The sequence below is a fragment of the Camelus bactrianus genome, chromosome 5 (genome assembly GCF_048773025.1).
Source record: "Camelus bactrianus isolate YW-2024 breed Bactrian camel chromosome 5, ASM4877302v1, whole genome shotgun sequence".
Classification (NCBI taxonomy): Eukaryota; Metazoa; Chordata; class Mammalia; order Artiodactyla; family Camelidae; genus Camelus; species Camelus bactrianus.
In genome coordinates, this window is record NC_133543.1 from 35,418,336 (window position 1) to 35,439,276 (window position 20,941).

General features: G+C 36.0%; 1 protein-coding gene across 10 annotated transcripts in view; it reads left to right on the forward strand.

Annotated features, from left to right (window-relative positions):
• The window catches only part of MBD5 (methyl-CpG binding domain protein 5), a 330,231-nt gene that overhangs the window by 288,523 nt on the left and 20,767 nt on the right, over positions 1 to 20,941 (forward strand). For 9 of the 10 annotated variants that reach the window (XM_074363612.1, XM_074363613.1, XM_074363611.1 and 6 more), the window contains 3 exons: positions 9,331 to 10,356; positions 11,958 to 12,166; positions 15,543 to 16,751. In XM_074363612.1, the coding sequence (XP_074219713.1) occupies positions 9,331 to 10,356; positions 11,958 to 12,166; positions 15,543 to 16,751 (2,444 nt within the window). The remainder of the gene's footprint in view (positions 1 to 9,330; positions 10,357 to 11,957; positions 12,167 to 15,542; positions 16,752 to 20,941) is intronic. The other variant, XM_074363618.1, reaches the window with a different exon arrangement.

Sequence of the window (20,941 nt, forward strand, 5' to 3'; positions counted from 1 at the left end):
TTGTGTCACTCAATGAAATGTCCACAATATCAAGAGAGCTGCCCCTCATTTGTGTGTCAGATTTGGTAACCTTTGTTTAAATCAACTTGTATCACCTCACTTATTCAGATAAAAAGGGTTTCCTATTGAGTGATATGTCAGCAGACCTTTGAAGGGGGCGACTTTGCAGATGCTAGTCTGCCATTCTGAGCATGATAGCACAGTGAGGGTGGAAGAGAGCCCAGGTAACATGGCCCAACTCTTCCTTGTGGTAGTGGAGGCTGGACAGAACTCAAGTGACCTTCTGCTCAATCCAGTGCCTTTTTTCCACTCTCCTAAGCAACAGCTCAAAAATGTTACCCTAAGACCTCAGTGAAAACAGTTAAAACCAGAAATCACTCTGAAAACATTTAATTTGATTGGTTATTTATTTTCAGAAATTTCTTTTAAACAGAGTTTTTCTGTCATAAACAACTCAAATACTGATTTTTTTAGGCTTATATGTAAATACCGTAGGACTCCCATATGGGAATTGGAGACAAAAATAGTAAAAAATAAATATATATGATAAAAAATATTAAATTCTTAGAAAACATTTGTAAAACTTAAGAACGTACAAGGTTTTAGTAATTCTATTTGGGTTTTTTAAATTGCTTTTCCACTAAAGCTCTCTAAACACTTTTCATTGTAAAGTTTACAGGTTTCTATTAGCTTTTTAGATATAAAATGACAAGAAAAGTTTAATATTTCCATGTAACAGATTTAGAAAATGACCAGTAGGATACTTGGTGACATTCCTCAAGTTGTAAAGCAAAGCTCTGGTGGATCTGGCAACCAAACCCCAAGGTTCCTGATTCTCAGTCCAAACACTCAAACTGCTGAATGCAGGTATGTTCTGAAATCCATCAGTAGTGTACATTTAAAGCAACTTCCAGTTTGTGAAGTGAGACAAGTTTCAGCACTTAAGTGGTTCCAACATGTGTCCCGTGGTGTTTTGGTTTAGGGAGGAATCCAAAATCAAGTGCCCCTGACTGGCAGATTTCATCAGGCCCATGCCTCCTCAGGCCTCTGACTGCTGCCCTCATGTTTACCAGAGAACAGAAACACTCATGCCAGTAACCTGGGCCTCTGCAGAGGACCCAGCCATGTCAGTGTCCACATGACAACCCATCGTTCCTTGGCCCTGTGGCTTTTCACAATTCTCAAAAAAGCAAAAAGATTTAGACTATCCTGCTAACCAGTTAATAACTGAACCGTACCTTCCTTCAATACTGATAAAGTCATTAAATATAACCTTTTCACTTTAAAATGAGTTTTATTTTTTTTTCCTAATAAGAAACATTTAATCATCTCTTCTAAGCACATGAAAATATAGTCCTCTTCAGAGAGGACTATAGTCAGAGAATGAGTTTGTACCAGAAGAGAAAATAACTCATTTATTTGCCTTAACTCTTAAAGATATACAGTGACTAACAAGAATATAAATAAACCTATGAATAAATATGTGCTCATGGATATTTATATATATTTTTTAAACTCTGGAAAAAAGTGTTTTCTTTCAGCACAAAATACATTTGATTGAAACTCAGTGCAGCCATTGATATGGTAGGTATAAGAAAATTAGAGAAGACAAAATAACACTTTGGATAAAATACTGCAAAGTAGAAGCTTGTTTTTTTGTTGTTGTTGTTGTTTTTGTTGTCGTTCTATGTATTTATTTATTCTCAAAACATACCAGTAAAGAAAATAAAGGGAAATTGTCATTTCCTACATTTGAGGTTATAGGTGCAAAAAGATAACAAGATTAAAATGCTCCAGGGTGGATTATTGTATATGTTACCTCTCTCAGGATATGGGATGTTTGTGTGAAATGATCTTCTAGTCCTGTATAGACTAATGTAGAGTGAAGAAAGGCAGAGACTCCTTTAAGGTTGTGACTGAATTAATCATAGTTGCTATTGAAAGTATTTCCACCCACGTTTTTTAATGCATAGATTTTATCCCTCATCTGATTGATGCACAGGCTTCTAGGTTGAAAGTTGCCCTCTGCTCTTGTTTTTTAACCAAATACCAAAACTATATTAAATTCTTGTCTATGTGATAAAAATCTATGTCTATTCTTTTAGTTACATTTTTGCAAAATGAGCCATTTCTTCTTTGCTGTAAGATATTTTTACAACAGACAATGTCTTGCTATTTAAGGTTTCCTAATATCAGGGTTACACCACTTGCTTTGTTTACATATTCCAGGTTTAATGATTCCTTGTGTACAAAAGAAGGAGTTAAAATATGTTTGACTTCAGACATTGAGTTTATGTAATCAAAGGTGGTAACAGAACTCAGAGTGGTGTGATATGTTTGCTGATTCAATGATCTATTTTGTACCTTTCAAGAAATAAATTGTCCCAGTGTGCAAATTGGAAGAATTTTATTCCATTGTAATACACCAAGCTCACTTGTAAAACCACTAGAAATCTTTCAGTTCCCTAGGAGATGCCTAAGCTATTATTTACTAAAATCAAGTGGTCTAAAAACATTGAAGCAGCTTCTAAAAGTACCCAAGTTCTAGGCAGTAATGTTAACTCTACAAAAATTTGACTCATTAAAATTAATGCTTAAAAATATTCCTATGGTGTCATCAAAATAGATTTCATTCTCACATGCAGAAGTACTAAATAAATCAAATCGTAAACTTCTTATCTTCTAGGAACTTACATCAAGCAACATTAATGCCGACAAAGCAAAGAATAGAGTAAAAATTATTTTCTAAGAATTATACTTATTGCAAATTCAAAATAACAACTCACCTTTTTACAGATTAAAAATAGAGCTAGACAAACAGAAATCTGAAGGAGTTGCTGAGATAATCCTGGGGTGAGAGCTAGTCCAGGGAAATTCTAAATATCTATCCAAGACTCATGGCTATAGGTAAGAGAGTAGTATTTATCACAGATACCCTAGAGCAGGGCGCCTGTGCTGTACAGCTCCACAGGGATACCACTCATAGTATAGTCTAATAAATAAGCTTCCTGGAGCACAACTCCATAGACCAGCCCCCACAGAGCTGAGCAACTGAGAGGCTTGGTCCTAAAGCAGTGTTTTCCAAACTTTTTTTTTAAACTTCTAACCAGAGCAAGAAATTAGCTTGCATTACAGTTCACTGGAGATACGTTTTTAATGTACAACAAATAAAAGTTTCCTAAGAAAACACTTACTACATGTGATGCACTCTGACATTTTTGATCCCATTCTATCTCATCCTATCTTAGTTTCTTTTTTTACGACAGTCATGATTCACTGAAATGATTTTATCACCCGCTAACAGAACGTGACCCAGCACTCATATATGTAAGTTAACAGAAACAGTTTCTACAAAATAATACCCAAGCTATACAATGTACTCTTTTTTTTTTTCTTTCCTATTTCATTTATCAAAATATACTAGTTGGGCATTCTAAATTGATTTTACAGCCCCAAATAGGTCTGAACACTCTTAGAATACTCGTGAGGTAATTAACTCAGCAAACAGTTACTGAGTACCTAGTGTGTGCTGTGTACCACAGATAAAATAGTCTACAATGGAAGGATACAAAGCTAGCTGTCAAAATCTAGAAACTCAGCTTGCTCTGCTCATTAAACAAAATGAGATAAATTTCCAGTTGGAATATTGATGGATGGAGCATTTTAACTGTTGTTTTAGCACATTCAGAGAACAGAAATCCTACCAAGCGAGAGACTTAACCTCTTTTCTCAACGTTTCCTTACAATAACTATTAAGAAAAATGTGATAAAGAGCATTTGTTTAAAAAAAACAAAAAACCTTTGTTACTTGAGAAACAGTGAAAAATCTCAAGCATGTTTTTCATTTCAACACTTTTCAGAGTAACTCTGTGTATTAATTAAGAAAGCAGAAATGATCAGTAGTAAAACACATTTTTTTGTCTGACTTCATTACCACCATAAGACCGGCCTCCTCAATACAGTCATAACCACTCAGATCTCGTATTCCAGGATTCAAGCAGCATCCCTTCCACTGGTCTTTCCTCTTACCCCAGAGGTTGGCCCTGATGAGAGTGGAAAGTATTTCTTTAGATACTGCCATTGATCCCTTCCTCCTCTTATTTTTCTCCTAAATGCTTTAGTTTTAGGTCCCTCCCTCCCTTCCTTGTGGAAAACAAATAGCCACTAGTCCCTAGGGCTTCCTGCCTACTCCTGGTAAAGGAATGCTAGGAATTTACATCAGGATCCAAGGCACAAAGATAGAGATTGGTATATTTTTGTAAATACATGTTACCATGTCATTGCTAAGGCACGAGAAAATTGTATCTTGTTGGAAGATCTAGACTTCTCATAAAAGTTATCTTCCAATTTCTTAAATCAACCCTTTAAATATAGAGAGAAAATTTTACTATTTCCTTGGGATTGAAAAGTGAATTATATTCATTAGACTCACTAGGGCATGATATTTTTCTCTTGTCTCTAGAAGCATTCATTTTTATTAAGGATTACCACTGACCCTGACTGCAATTAAAGTATACTTGCCAAAGCAAATGATAAAGGTCAAATAGTGAAGGAGTGCCTTCTATATGATTTATTTCTTAGGTTTTTACATTTTTTATGGGTAAAAATCAGTATTTGGGCATATTAATTTAGAAAATGTTTTCTAGCATTAAATAGTATTTGTTCATAATTGGAGCTGTAGATCAAACCAGTATAATGACACTTTAAAAACACCTATTGGTCAATTGGAACAAGCTTTATGCTCTCTTACACACACACAAAATCATGTACAACAATATTATTATTCAAGGGCCAGCCGTGAAAGAGTTTAGCAAGCATTACACGAACAGTGACTTTTCTCAAAGAATATTGGTGACAAAGAAGGGAAATCTAAAGACGTAGACATACCTTTGTTTTGAAAAGTTTTTTTTAAAAATGAAGCAGATAAAACATCTTAAGAATGAGATTTAGTAATAGGAAAATATTCTTTAAAAATCATTATAAAGATACTGATGCTATTTCTGTATATGCACACATACACAACCACACACACACATCATAAATTATATGTGTGTGTAAAGAATACTGTTTATAGTTTGAAATCTGTCCCACTGGAAAAGCTACCACTGTTGTTTCCTCATTGTACTGGACTATCTCAGTCTCTGATTGGGTGTCTAAGCACATGATCTCATACCAGGAAAGTTTACTTGGCTGGCTTTGCAGTCTTCTTTCCTACTTTTTTAAAAGCAACAGAAACAATGAGAAAAAGAAATTATGCCAGTTCATGGTGCTGCTGGCTGGTGTGAAATGATCATTTTTTCCAATTAAAGGTCTCCAACTTACTAACTTGTTCCAGGCTCCCAGCTGCCTTTTGGTTATTTAACTGCTAAATGTTTAGTGAATAGTTTGGGGTTTTTTTGTTTTTTTTTTTTAATTCTTTTAAACTTTTTTTTTAACTACCTCTTTCATTAGATTAAGCACAAAACATCTTGGCTGCTCACCTCCAAAAAAACAATCAGCTTTAAGAAAACATTTTTGCCCACCTACTTCAACAGATGATGGGTTTTATGCAGAACTATGAAGTAAGTTCACCAGAGAATGCCTATTTAAGACTAAGTGGTTCAGAAATAAGCAATTTACAATTTCCCTTGAGCTATAAAAATTCAACCCTCTTTCAATTGACCCCAAGCATTAATGAGTGACTTTAAGAGCTCAGAATACCTTGGAATGGACTTCTTCCCCTTTAGTCATTTTAACTCCTTGGTACACCTGGGAGTCTTCTAAAGTAACTTGTCATCGTCCGGCCATCTCCTTTCCAGTGTGCCTTGTCTCCTGGCATTGGACCAGTACTATAGAGGGTCTGTTCTCACTTTCTCAACAAATGGGTTGTATTACCTCCTTTTCCCCATACACACCTGCCACACACACCCAGCATCAATGATTTGATTTCTAGAAGTTGAATGTAAGTTTTACAATCTTAATAGATTGATTCAACCAGCATTTATTGAATGCTAACCACGTGTTAGAGACTCTTAGGTCTTGGAAATACAGAGGGAAATAAGAAGTGATCCTTACCTTAAATGGTTTAGAAAGATGATTTGAAATTTCTTCACTGTTTATCTAAGGCAGCAAGCTTAACCATGAGTGAGAGGGCTGGGGTGTGTGGGAAAGCAGCATACAATATTTTCAGTCATAGTTCTTTGTTTTGAGCATGCATAGGACACTGTTACCCTCCATGCACTTTGTTATCTCCTTTTTGGAAAAAAAAAATTGCTTTGCTTCTGCTAAAAGCACTTTCTATCTGCTGTTCCACTCTCAAATCCCAGATCAAATGTTATCACTTGCTTCATTTTTCCTGACACCTTCAGTTTTACAGTTGCCCCCTTGTTATAAACCTGCTACAGTTCCTAGCACATTGCACTGTAGTTACACTAGCTGTAGGCAAAGAGCTTTAACATTTCCTGGTTCGTAATAAGCTCTCAATAAATGTATATTTGAGAGAGACTGGGAGATCTGTATGTTTATCACATTGCCTAAACTCTAAGTTCTGGAAAGAAAGAGCAGGCTGTTGTGTTTTTGTTGTTGTTGGTTGATTGTTTTGTGTCACCATTTCTACCCTTTTGTTCATCAGAATATACTTGATTGTTGAATTGATGTGTTGAAAATTAGAGAAAATAAAAAATAGGCCTTGATCCACATATTATCATTAAGAAGCTTGTATTATTCACCACCTTCTTGTTTGTGATGCAAAAATATACCCAGAGTAACTATATTTCTCTTGTCATTCCTCAAGAATATTTAGATGGAGAACTTTAGAATAATGTCCCCAAATGGTTAGTTTTATGAATCCTAAATATGGATGTTTCTCTCTTACAAAATAAAGATAAAAGAATAATAACCTCTAAAGAAGTCCTTCATCTACAAAGCATTGTCATTTGCACACTAGAGTATTTGATTAGAGAAATGGTGGTCTGTATATTTAAATATGTCATTGTTATTTAGCAGATAGGAAAAAGGCCACAAATGGTGATTATTAGTAAATAAGAGTTTTTTTATTAACTTGTTTAAAAATATGGCTTCCAAAAGCAAACAAAGCACAGTACCTATTTATGGAAATAGCAAGATTTGAGAAGCAATGAAATGTTTAAGGTGTTGATTGTTTTATTACAAATCTGAATTAATATTTAAAGAATTGTATACCGTATGACTACTTCAGCATTTTATTTCCTCCTTTGAATGAAACACTGAGAACTGTAACAACAAAAAAAAAGTAGACCACAACAGCTAGGAAAGATTGCGGTCGTGCTATAGAGATACATGTGTTGGATATGATGATTTATACTTACTACTGTTACCTCATCACCACAGTGAATTACAGCTGTCAGCAATAATGATGACAATGATAACTGCTTTTATTTGTATACTTTTACACATTGCAAGCCTTTCATTTATCTATTTTTGATTCTCACTATAATCATGCCAACGTTTCTTAGAAAAAATTCAAAGGTAGGAAAGTATATTATGCAGGAAGATGTCCATCCCTGTGTTTTATATAAGGATGAAAAAAATCAAAATATAAATGCCAAACTTTATCAGATAGTCAGTAAATCGGGTCAATCCATATGCCACATGATTAAAAATATTAATACAAAGTCTGTATGTCAAAAAGGAAAAATTCTCGCTTTATTCTGTTAGGAGAAAACAAGAATAGATCATTATATTTGTACTACTATTTCAACTATGGAAACATTTCTGTGTATTTGGACAAGTCCTCAGTGGTAACGTGGTCAAATATAAAGTTTGTTACGATGGCATATTACAGCAGTAAAGTGCATTATTTTACATTTTCAGGAAAACTGGTATTGTTCATTATAATGTATACATGTTTAATAGTTTAATAAATTAAATGTATATGCTTATAATGATAAATATTTGCCAAACGCATGTATTATATAAAACTGCATTTCTTTAGGGTAAGACATTATTCAAAAAAAAATGAATGTAGATTCCTTTCAACAGAATGTGGTTCTCACTCTCCCACCTCACCCCTTGTGTGTCTGGATCACCAGGGTGATTTCAAAGGATACTGCTACCCAGGCTGTACTCCGAGAGATGAGTTTTCAGCTGGTCTTGGATAGGGCCCAGACACTGCTTTCTTTGTTCTTACGTTCTCCAGGTACTCTTTGTGCAGCTTGGATTGAGAACAACTAATACAATTATTATAAGCAATTAAAATTTTATGATTAAATTCCCTGAATTTTCCTGTCTAGCATACACAGGACTTTCAAGATTAAGAATGCTATTTGAGTGAGGACTGTTCTGACTTTGAGTATAAATTATCTTTTTGCTATTAGAATGACAAAGATTTAAAAATAATGATAAAATGCAGTGTTGGTGAGAGAAATGAGCACTACCTATATTGTTTATAGAAATGTGAATTGAATGTATATTGATCAACTTCGCTGGAGGGCAGTCTGACAGTGTGTACCCAGAGCTTTAAAAATATGTAAACCCTTTGTCCCTGGAATTCCACTTTTAAGAATTTATCCTTAGAAAATAATTGAGCATATTGGCAAAAATGAGTGAGTAAGAATGTTTATCATAGTGTTTCTTGCAAAAGTAAGAGACTATAAATGATAAAAATATCCACAATTATGGGTTGATTAAATTGTGGTATATCCATACATGATACTAGTAAAATGGACCTATAGTTAACATGCATTAACATGAAAGGATATTCACAATATATTGATAAATGAAAAAAAGTTACAAAACAGTATGATTCCGTTTTTGTTAAAAAATATATGTAATCTGCGTACTATACACATACAGGTGGGAAAAGGCCAGAAAACTATACACCAAAATAGTAATAGTTACCTACATAGGTACTTGTTATTGTCTGTTTTGTGTTCTCATGCGTATTCTGCTTGTTTTTCCCATTAAAAGCAAGTACTAGTATTATATATAAAGACCAAGAACTTTAAAAAAAAATGTAAAAATATATTTTAAAAAACAAAATCTTGTTATTTTTTGTCCCCAGTTGAATGAACTACAACACAGATTCTCCCATTTTCACCTTGTCCAGCTATGGAAAACAAGATATTTGATAGTTAGGAACAGCTATTTCTTAATGTGCTAAACTTTTTCAATATGTTTATGTTCAAAGTAGGTTAGGAAGTATGAAGTTAAAGTTTCATTAACATGTCAAATCATCTCTAATTACAATTAATTTGGTTATAAACTACAAAGATGATGTAACAAATTAATTGAAATTTATCTCAATGTAGTTTTATGGAGTAGTCTTCCTTAACATCCATAATTAACAAGTGGTTTTGTTTCCCTTTATTTTAGGCGGTTCAGGACTATCATCTTCCATAGCCATAGCTGGTACCAACCACCCCGCCATCACAAAGACCACATCTGTTCTTCAAGATGGCGTCATAGTCACCACCGCAGCTGGAAACCCACTGCAGAGTCAGCTGCCCATTGGGAGTGATTTTCCTTTTGTTGGCCAGGAGCACGCACTTCATTTTCCATCCAACAGCACTTCAAACAACCATCTTCCACACCCCTTGAACCCCAGCCTCCTCAGTTCTCTACCTATCTCTTTGCCAGTGAATCAACAGCATCTCCTAAACCAGAATCTATTAAATATCCTCCAGCCTTCAGCAGGAGAAGGCAAGTCTGAGATCAACCTCCACTCTTTAGGTTTTCTCAACCCGAATGTAAACGCTGCTTTAGCTTTTCTCTCCGGTGACATGGATGGGCAGGTATTGCAGCCTGTTCGCTTTCAACTCTTAGCAGCCCTGCTTCAGAACCAAGCCCACGCAGCTGCCATGCTTCCCCTGCCATCTTTCAATCTGACCATCTCAGATCTTTTGCAACAGCAAAATACCCCTTTACTCTCATTAACACAGATGACAGCCCCATCAGACCATTTGCCAAGCAATCAGTCAGAGAACAGCCGAGCTGAGACCCTTTTAACCAGCCCCCTGGGGAACCCTTTACCAAGCTTTGCAGGCAGTGACACTACTTTTAACCCCCTGTTCCTCCCAGCTGTCACTGGGGCCTCAGGATTAATGGCCTTGAATCCCCAGCTGTTGGGAGGTATCCTGAACTCAGCATCGGCCAACACCACTAATCATCCAGAGGTTTCCATAGCAACTTCTTCTCAGGCAACCACTACCACAACCACTACATCATCAGCAGTGGCAGCACTGACTGTCTCAACACTTGGTGGGACAGCAGTGGTGTCAATGGCAGAAACATTGCTGAATATATCTAATAATGCTGGGAATCCACCTGGTCCAGCTAAACTCAACAGTAACTCTGTGGTGCCACAGCTACTTAACCCTCTACTGGGGACAGGTCTGCTTGGTAAGTTAAATTTTTTCACAAATTTTTACAAAAGAAACGCTTTTCTAATTCTATTTTCTCCTTTTTAAAAAAAACTCCATTTTGTCACACTATTTTTAAAAATGTTTTTGTTATGTCACAGCTTGCTTAAGGAACTAAATATAATAACACCCACACACAACCATAGTTATACAAACATGAAAATGGCTTTTTCCTTTTCCTTTATTCTAGCAATACTAAATACCATTTTAATCTGCTTTCTCCTTAATCTCCTAATTCTGATGCCACCTAAACCTAACCTACCTATCATTCTCTTAAGCCAAGTAGAGTCTTATTTTTCAAATAATAAAGCACAGGTACACCTTAAAAATAACATTTATTTGAATTTTAGTTGGTGTGGCATCACAGGGTTAGTATGAGCAGCTGCACTGTGGATGAAAACAGTTTGAGGAAGTGTTTTTCCAGGTGATCCCTAAATAAACAAAACTAAATGCTTATCCAGCAAAATAAGAAACAAGGCATAAAAACATTCAAAGTTCAAGTTCGCCTAAGTTCAAGGAAACAGACAGCCCCAACAGCTACTGCTAGAATTTCTCTGACAGTATTATTCTTTAGAACTTTGTGGCTTAAAAACAAAAAAAATTTTAGGTAGATTATTTTATCACCAAAACGTTAGAAAATAATGTCAAGTATATGCAACTGATAGATACAGGTAACTGTAATAGACAATACAGAGATGGTGTCCATAAAGCCTGGAAACATGGGCAAATATGTATGATATTGTCAAGGGCATCTTCAATATGTAAAAAAAAATATGTTTCCAGATTTCATGGAAGCCTTTATAATATAGTTTAATTAGTTCTATTTGGCACTGAGATCAGTGTAGTTAAGTAATCTAAAAAGCATTACAGAGTTACATATTTCAAGTTATAGGACAATTTCTATGACATTATCCTCAAAATAATTTCAAAGTAATTTCAAAACAAGTTAATTTTGAATTTTGAATATAAATTTAGTTGTTAACTAACCCTAATTATATAATATTTATTTTTAATGATTATGGCAATGAATTCTTTTATATTATTAGCTTTCTTTACAATTTTAATTTTAGGTAAACAGCAATCTTCTACTTAAAAATAAAATACATGTTTCTAGACCAAATCTGATTTTATTTGGTGGTAGTTTTGACGATTGTGGCTTAAAAACCAAATTTTGTAAACACCACCTGATCAGACCCACTTGTTTTAACCATCTTATCAAATACCTAGGATTGCTAAGGCATTTAGGACTAATTTCAACCTTTAATTGTAGGTGCTCTAATAACAACAGTTTCAAGGAATTCTGTAAGACTGAAGATCAATATATAAGGATTGGCTAGTGGATAGACCAAAGACTAACTAGTCTCTCCATGATACAAAATCAAAGCACTAATTATGAAAGATGAAATTAAATAACAAAACTACTCTTTCCTTACCATTTAGTAAGACTTTGAGGAGAAAAAGAGAAAAGAATTACCATGTAAGTCTAGTTTTTAGTTTTTGTTTCAGGAATCCTCAACAAAGATAGGCATAGGACCTCCAAAGAATCACATTGACTTATGTTTTATGTTTTTCAAACTATAGGTGACATGTCCTCAATTAACAATACTTTGAATAACCACCAACTGACTCATCTACAGTCGCTGTTAAACAACAATCAGATGTTTCCTCCAAGTCAACAACAGCAGCAGCTTCTTCAGGGGTACCAGAACCTCCAGGCATTTCAAGGACAGTCCACAATTCCTTGCCCAGCTAACAATAACCCCATGGCTTGTCTGTTTCAGAACTTTCAGGTACTCTCCTTTCCTGGGTTGCTTTAGTAGAAAACAATGTCTACTACTTACTTTACTTATTTTGGAAGAAGAGACAAAAGAAGGAGGTTATATGTCTTTTTACCTCTACTGACTATTATTTCTCAGTAACGGATATTGTTAAACATTCCAGTTTTTTGTGTGAAGTTTATTTTATTTTGCCTGGAGCATCTCAGTGGTTCTGTTAGAGCTGTTAGTAAATCATGTTACTTTCTTAAACCCTTTTGTGGTTTCCCTGTGTTCCCATGATTAAAATCTACATCTTTAATATGCTTACCTTGCCTCACTCTCTAGCCCCAGCTCTCACCACTCTCTCCCTGGCTTCAGATACGTGATCGTCTTTTAGTTCTACAAACTGAATAAATTCCTGATAGGCTAAGGAGTTGGATGGAAAATGTAACACTAAATAAATGCACGAAGAAAATACAGAAGATTTTTAAAATAATATTGGGGTAGAGAAGGCTCTGTCAGCAAGACACACAACCAAGAAGTCAAAAAGAGAAGAGGTAACAGAGTTGAATACATAAAACTTTTTAAAATCTGAGGGGGAGGGTATAGCTCCAGTGGTAGTCTACATGCTTAGCATGCATGAGGTCCTGGGTTCAATCCTGAGTACCTCCTCTAAAAAACAAACAAACAAACAAACAAACCTAATTACCTACTCCCCAAAATAAATTTTTTTTTTAAAATCTGAATGATCAAAGGTATTCTAAACAAAGTTAAAGGGAAGTGGGCTACCTGGCAGAAAATACTTACATAACAATAGCAAGTAATTTCCATTCAAAATATAAAAAGAGCACCTATCAATCTGGAAGAAAAAAAGATAATTGATTAGAAAAATGAGCAATAGAAACGAACAGACAATTCAGAGAAAATTAGATAAAAATTAGTAATAAACATGGAAAGAATAGTAAGAGTTATACAAATTACAACATTAATATATCCATCAGATTGATGATATCCTTTGCTGACGGTGGTGTGGGGAAATGGATTCTTTCAGATATACTGTTGGTCTGATTGTATCATCATGCAGTCCTTTTGGAGAGTAATTTGATAGTTATCAGTTTTAAAATATATGTATTTATATAAATTATATATATCTCCTTTGACCCAGTTCAACTTTTATGTGTCTATTTTGGAGAAATCCTCAAATGTGAACAAAAGGTCACAATCCAGAATGGTTATTACCACCTGCTTTGTGGTGTCAAAAATTAGAAATCACTTATACAATCAATAGGAAAGTAGTTAAATATGTTATGCTATATCCATCTACCTAGTAGTTTAACAGATTGGGTAGATTTATACAATCTGATATGGAGAGACTTGCAAGATTGCAAAATTCCAATACTGTAGTGTCCTAGAACAATACTAAAATACAATACCATTTATGTGAGAGAAAGAAGAGAGATAGGAAGGACTGAAAGAAAGAAGGGAAACTAGATACACACCTACACACTTCAATGTATTAAAAATCAGTCTGCAAGGATGCACTCCAGAATTGATTACTTCTGAGAAAAAAATGGTATCGAATGGGGTACAGAAGTATAGGTTTGGGTAGGGAATAGTGATGAAGAAAACTTTTCTCTTTTTTGACAATGAGAAAATATTCATCTGTGTCTCAAAATAAAATAATTTAGAAGAGAAGAGGAAGTGCGTAACCATGTCACTGAGCAAACGAGTAGATAAAGCCTGAGGGGAATCCATTAGAGTCAGCGGTTAGAATAGCACCAGTGACTTGGTGGAATGCAGTTTTGGTGGAGTGGTGGGAGCATGAGCCAGAATGCAGTGGATGGAAGGATGAAAAAGGTTAGGAATTAAAGAGTGTGGATTAGTCTTTCAAAAACTCAACTATGAGGAACATAAGAGAAATAAAGTAGTTGCCCCAAGGCAGGCATAGGTTGAATGCAACCTTTTGAAATGTGGAAGCCATGCACATAGTAGAATGCTAAAGGAAAGAGACCAAAAAGAAGTGGAAGAGACTGAACATAAAGGAGAGAAGGGATAATAGATAACGCAGAATCCCTGAGGAGGGACTTGGGATCCAGAGGATAAACCAAGGACTTACTCTCAGAGAGCAAAGGGGCTCCACTTACACTGGGAAGCAGCACAGGATGGGGAACTGAAAACTGTGTGCTGCCAGGGAGTAGCAGGGCATAAAAATTATGAAAATTCTTACCCTGTGAACTCCATTTTCTCTGCTAAGTAAGGTTAACGACTAAGAAGAGTGTAGGGAATGGTCTAGCAGCTGGCTTGAGGAAGTAGATAAAGATTTGAATACTGTGAAGAGGAGAGATACCTAAGGAGAAGATCACAGAATCAGTGAGAACATAGGCCCCTAGCTGTGATTGGAAGCCATTAATTTCTTATGGATGGGTAGTCAGCATCCTCACGGTAAATAAAGTTAGATGAGGCAGGCAGTTAAATTGATCCAAGATTGGGAAACTATCTAGTGGATGTAGACAAGGGGAGACTGGCAAGAGAGTAGTTATGTGCTGATGGATCCCAGGTTCTGGTTTAGTAGGGAAGAATGTAAAGTCAAGAAGAGAGTGACCTTTGAGGCGAAAAATCTGAAGTATCAAGGATCTGGAGCCACAATTCTTAGCTGGGGTTGGTGAAATTAGAATAACCTGTGGACTTTTTCAAACTGCACTCATCATTCCTGTCCTGAGCATTGATATTCTTTCCTGGTGGGCATTCCCTCCCTTCACCTCTTCCCAATTGAGAGTCACTTCTATAGAAAGCCATCTTCACTGTTAACAGCATCAGGGTGTCCCTCAGCCAGTGGCCTCATAAGGTTGAGAGTAGATGTTACTACCCTATCTAAAGACTTCAAAAAGTTAGCGTCATATCAGAAATATTTTATTGTTAAGAAAGGAGTATACGTATTTTGTTTTATTTTAGATTATATTTCACTTAGTTCAGTAGAAATATCAGTGAGTTAGAAATCATTTTCAAAATCTGGTTCCCTTTATAATTTGAGCAGCACTGGTGAAGGACTTGTTTCTCTCTTTGAATCTCAAGTTGCAAAACCTGTAATGACACTAAAAACATAGAGTCATCACCTGGAAACATTTTGTGTCCAACCACATGAACTTTAATTTTTCTAGAGAATGTTTAGTAATGATGATTTTTAAAAAATCTGTTACATGATTTCAATCAAAGAAACAGTACCCAAATATGATGAAGACATAAGCCTTTCTGTAGAGAGTGACTTTTAATTTCATTTTTGAGTCTTGTTCTATTTTCTTCCTTCTTATATTTGTTTGTCTTCTGATAAATCCTAAAATTATGGTCTTTCTCTTTGAGATCTTAAAATTTTTTCCTCTTTCTCTCACTGCTTCTTGTCTATTTCTTTAAGGTGAGAATGCAGGAAGATGCAGCTCTCCTAAACAAAAGAATAAGCACTCAGCCAGGGCTCACAGCACTGCCTGAAAATCCAAACACTACACTTCCACCTTTCCAAGATACACCTTGTGAGTTGCAACCGCGGATTGACCCATCTCTTGGTCAGCAAGTGAAGGATGGCCTTGTTATGGGTGGCCAGGGTGATGCTTCTGTGGATGCTATTTACAAAGCTGTTGTTGATGCAGCCAGCAAAGGAATGCAGGTTGTGATCACCACTGCAGTCAACAGTACAACTCAGATCAGCCCCATTCCAGCTCTGAGTGCCATGAGTGCCTTCACTGCTTCGATTGGTGACCCATTAAGTCTCCCCAGTGCTGTCAGTGCAGTCATTCATGGACGAAACATGGGCAGTGTCGATCATGATGGTCGGCTAAGGAACGCAAGAGGGGCTCGGCTGCCCAGCAACATGGACCATGGGAAAAACTCCAACGAAGGAGATGGGTTTGAGTATTTCAAGTCGGCAAGTTGCCATGCATCTAAAAAGCAGTGGGATGGGGAGCAAAGCCCCAGAGGGGAGAGAAACAGGTGGAAGTGTGAGGAATTTTTAGATCATCCAGGCCATATCCACAGTAGTCCTTGTCACGAAAGGCCCAACAACATCTCTGCACTGCCATTTCTTCCTGGGGAACAGCACCCAATATTGTTACCACCAAGAAACTGTCAAGGGGATAAAATTCTGGAAGAAAACTTCAGGTATAATAACTACAAAAGAACTATGATGAGTTTTAAGGAGAGACTAGAGAACACTGTGGAAAGATGTGCACACATTAATGGGAACAGACCTCGACAGAGTCGGGGCTTTGGAGAGCTGCTGAGCACCACAAAGCAAGACCTGGTCCTGGAGGAGCAATCTCCAAGCTCCTCAAATAGCTTGGAAAGTTCTCTGGTCAAAGACTACATCCATTACAATGGAGACTTTAATGCCAAAAGCATTAATGGGTGTGTACCTAGTCCTTCAGACGCTAAAAGCATTAGTAGTGAAGATGACCTAAGGAATCCAGACTCCCCCTCTTCAAATGAGTTGATACATTACAGGCCAAGGACGTTCAACGTTGGCGACTTGGTCTGGGGCCAAATCAAAGGACTGACTTCCTGGCCTGGAAAATTAGTAAGAGAAGACGACGTTCACAATTCTTGTCAACAAAGCCCCGAGGACAGGAAGGTATACCAATCTTTATCCATTGTCAAATATTAACCTTTGTTCAGATATCAATTATTATTTTTGGTTGTCATCACTTTGGATTCTTCATGACTCATTGAGGTCTCACAAACTTCTGGAGCATAAAATGAAGAGGGGATGGTTATAGTCCCCAAAATGTCATGTCGTCAAGGGGTGAGTTGTGAAGCATTTGTAGATCCCACTAGGGCTTAGGGTGGCTCTAACCCAGGAACCAGATTTCCAGAATTTTATTAACTTTGCCTTCCTTCCCTGCATGTGCCTAATTCTTCATCCATACACAGAGAATGAAGGCAAGCAGCAATGACTCGGGAAAAAAACCTGGTGGTTGTTGGAATCCAGCAGTGTGGCAGAGGTAGGGGTCTTCCCAGATGACAGTAAGTGCCAGGGGACTGCATCTCTCCCAGATGATGACATGTGACATATAGAGCTGGGGAGAGGGTAAAATTGGGATGGAGTTGCAGCCATTTCTGGAAGCAGCAGGTAACATCTGAGTTCAGAATAGTGTCTCCTTTCAGGAAAAGTTCTGGGTCTTTATAACATATGGGAATGTTTAACCCCATAGTCTGGTTCTACTTAACACAATCTGATCACATAAATTAAATGAAAACTTCTCCATGAAACTACCATTCAATTTAGAAGAAATTAGTAGGGGTCTTCTGGGCTTTTCTCCCCCCTCACAATTGGTAGAATTGACTCACTAGGCAAGAAATATGCAGAATGTTTAAAGTAGATAGAAAAATTTATGCCTGACCAGGAGGAGATAATAATGCACATTCCCCACATATGATCAAGAAACATGTAATTTTTCTTCTCCTTAGGAAGTAAAACTTCCTCTTACAGATATATATTATTCTCTTAAAGAGTATATTGTATAAAACTATTTCAACTCTGCTCAAACCTCCACTGGCACTTAGGTTTAATGGCAGGAAACCAAAAGCATTTTTGCCAGCACAATAAAAGGATTGTCTTTCTCCAAATGACCGGGAGGTCCTTAAACCTGTTGCTTATAATGCCTAATATATACTTGTCAGGGTACACTCTAGGCATAATGTTTCTATGTTTGATAAGAAAATGAATTCCATACTCCTATTCACAAAACATTTTATTCTCTAATCTCTCTGAGACCAGACAAACATTCTTTAGGTTGATAAACCTAAATATTTTTGACAGTTTATTCAAAAAGTAATTAGAAACAGCAAAATTGGGTTTTTATGATATAAATGGAACTGCTACAAATACAGGATGTAGACATTGAGCTGTTTTATAATCTCTGTGCAAATGAAACAAAGTCTTTTTTATGTGCCATTTTACAAAAAAAAAGCTTAACTAACGAAAAGATTATGGCTGGCCTCCCTTTCCTGGAAACATTCTTCCTGTCCTAAATGCCTTGTCTAAATATCTTTTTATGTCCTCAGGAGAATAAAGGTATGTAGTTTTAACACATTTCCCATTAAGCAGTGGTCCTAATCCTCTGCTTAGTCTGTTAGCAAACTCCTGAGACTGAGTTCATCACTGATGTTTAGGAAGATGCACTTAAAAAAAAATCATTATCTAAGAGTCCATGAAACATTTATTTTGCTTTATTTAAATAAGCAACAGATTTTCAGTCACTATGAAATAATAACAAATGTTTCAAAAATCCAGATTCATCTCCCTCATTATAGACAATAGATGGATTCCTAATAGGGAACATAAAATTTTTCTGTAAATTCAAATATCCTCCCTCCCAATGGCTGACACTGTAATTTTGTATCAAAACTTTGATATCAAAACCTTGATATAAAGATACACTAAAAACATTTTTAGTGAATCAGAAGAAATAATTGAAAGCAGACATTTAGAGGTGAAAAACTGAAAATATATAATAAAATATTAATGATATCACATGAAATATTTATATATCATTAAAAAGCAAGGTATAACAGCCTTAAAAGCTCTAGGGCACTTAACATTTTTTGAAACCTCTGGTCTTTTTAGGACTACTTCACTTTTGCACATTAGAAAACAAAGTACTACTTCACAAGTGCTTTTTTCCCCCTCCTATTGTTCACAAAACAAAGGAAGGCCTTCCTCATACCTTATTTAATGATGCCCAGATAGCCAACATCATTCTCAATTTACAACATCAGAAAAGGTGAAATTTCAAGTACAGGTCTTTCTGTCTTCAAGCCAGGTCTCCTTTGCCTGATGTCTTGATGATCGTGGTCCATCAAGAACAGATTAAACTATGGTCAATATCTGTGTAAGGCAAAGCATGATCTATTTGAAAGGATTTCCTGTGAAACACGTTTACATTTGCAGCCAAGTTTAAAATTGGTTTAAAATCGTGAACCAATTATAATGTAAATTTTATTTACATAGAACACCTTAGTCCTCACAATGTTGGATAAAGTCTTGTGCATTTGCTGCCAGACTTCTGCTTTTAAAAAGGTAAGCAGCGTATTAGGTTTCCTTCTATATACTGTGGTGATGCCTAACATTTAAATAAAGTCAAGAGAGAAAGATAGAGGCTGACTTCAAAAACAATTTGTTTATTATAGTAAAATCTTACTAATTCCACCCCTAGTATTTATCTTTGTGGTATCTCAGAAGAAAAGTTTTGGTAAACAATTTTCTTACACATTATCATTTAAAACCTTTGTAGCCTCTCAGCTTTTCATACTAGTATTTCTTTGTCCACCAAAGTAAATTAATCCAAGATCCTGTCAGATCCCTCCATATAAAATCTACGTTAACTCAAGTTTTAGAACAGATTTATTATCTTGTCTCCACCCTCCCATCCCCTACATCTCACAAACCGATCATTTATTTCCTGTTACAGTCTTTGTTCTCAGCAAGTCACTTCAAATTCTTTTTGGAAGAAGGCAAAGTAGAAAAAAATAAATAATGAATTAATAAGATTGCAGGTTACTAATTCAGAGCAAGCCGGGCACCTCTCATGTTTTCAGGTTGCATACGTGGTCTCTGGACTGAGAGGTCAGTGCTATGATCGGAGCACTGACATCTGCCAGGGGCTGAGATCTCCATGTTGTCTATAAGTTGATAGTTTGGCCAACTGTTTGTTGTGATAGTAAATGACTTGGTCAGCTTATGATTTTAGAAAGACATTTTTAAACTTTGGCAGGGTATGAAATGCAACAGAATTGCTAATAATGCATTAGAAATTCCTGCAATTTCTGAGATTACTTTCTAGGAGGTATGGTTTCTAAGCACCAAACACTGTGTGAACAGTCTACAGAGAACTGGAGAGAAAGCAGGGTGTGGCAAAAAGAGGCTGGGGCTTCCGGCATTCTGATGTGAGCTTAATTTAAGCCCAGCTCTGCCAGTTGTCTAAATGGTCCTGGGCAGGTTTACTAATCTCCAGAGCTGATACTTCCTCATCCTTCAAGTGGGAATATTAATTCCTACTCAGAATGATGTTTAAGAATTAAATGCAATACCATAAATAGATGGTACACAAAAGAGGCTCAAAATTAGCTTCCTTCCCTCTGTTTTCTGTTTTAAACAACCTTATTAATTGAATTCCACCACTATGGAATTGCAGTAATTTGACCTTCATTATTGTTTACATATGCATTATCCATGAATAACAGATTTACTAACCAGGTTGGGGGTGTGTGTGAAAGGATAATAAGCAATATATTTAATGAAGTAGTTTATAACTACTTTTTATGAACCTCAGGGCCATTGCATACAAATTGGTGTATATGATTATAAATTAACATGAGTTGTTCATTTCAAGCAGCAGTTCTTCTTGGAAGCATTTTTAAGCACTTAGTTTGTTGAATGAACTTGAAATTCCCCCTCTCCCCAGTGTTTTTAAAAGCTGTAAATTCAGACTTTCTTCCTCTACCTTCCTACTCCCTAACACACTCAATAATGTATATGAGTAGAGATTTTTTAACAGTCTATGAAAAGTTGGGCTGAACCACACTTATATTATACTGTCCTAAAGTGCCTTGTATGATTACCATTCAAGAAGTGGTATCTCCTTACTAATATATTTTTTTCCTTTATCAGTTTGTAATGAAGTATGTTCTAGAAGACATTTATATTTTTTCTAAAGGAACGGTGCAAGTTTCTCTCTGAAGCATGAACCCTTTATAATTTCAGATTTAGTGGCCAGGAATAAGACTCAAATGCTTAGTCATGACAGGAGAAATGTACTGCCA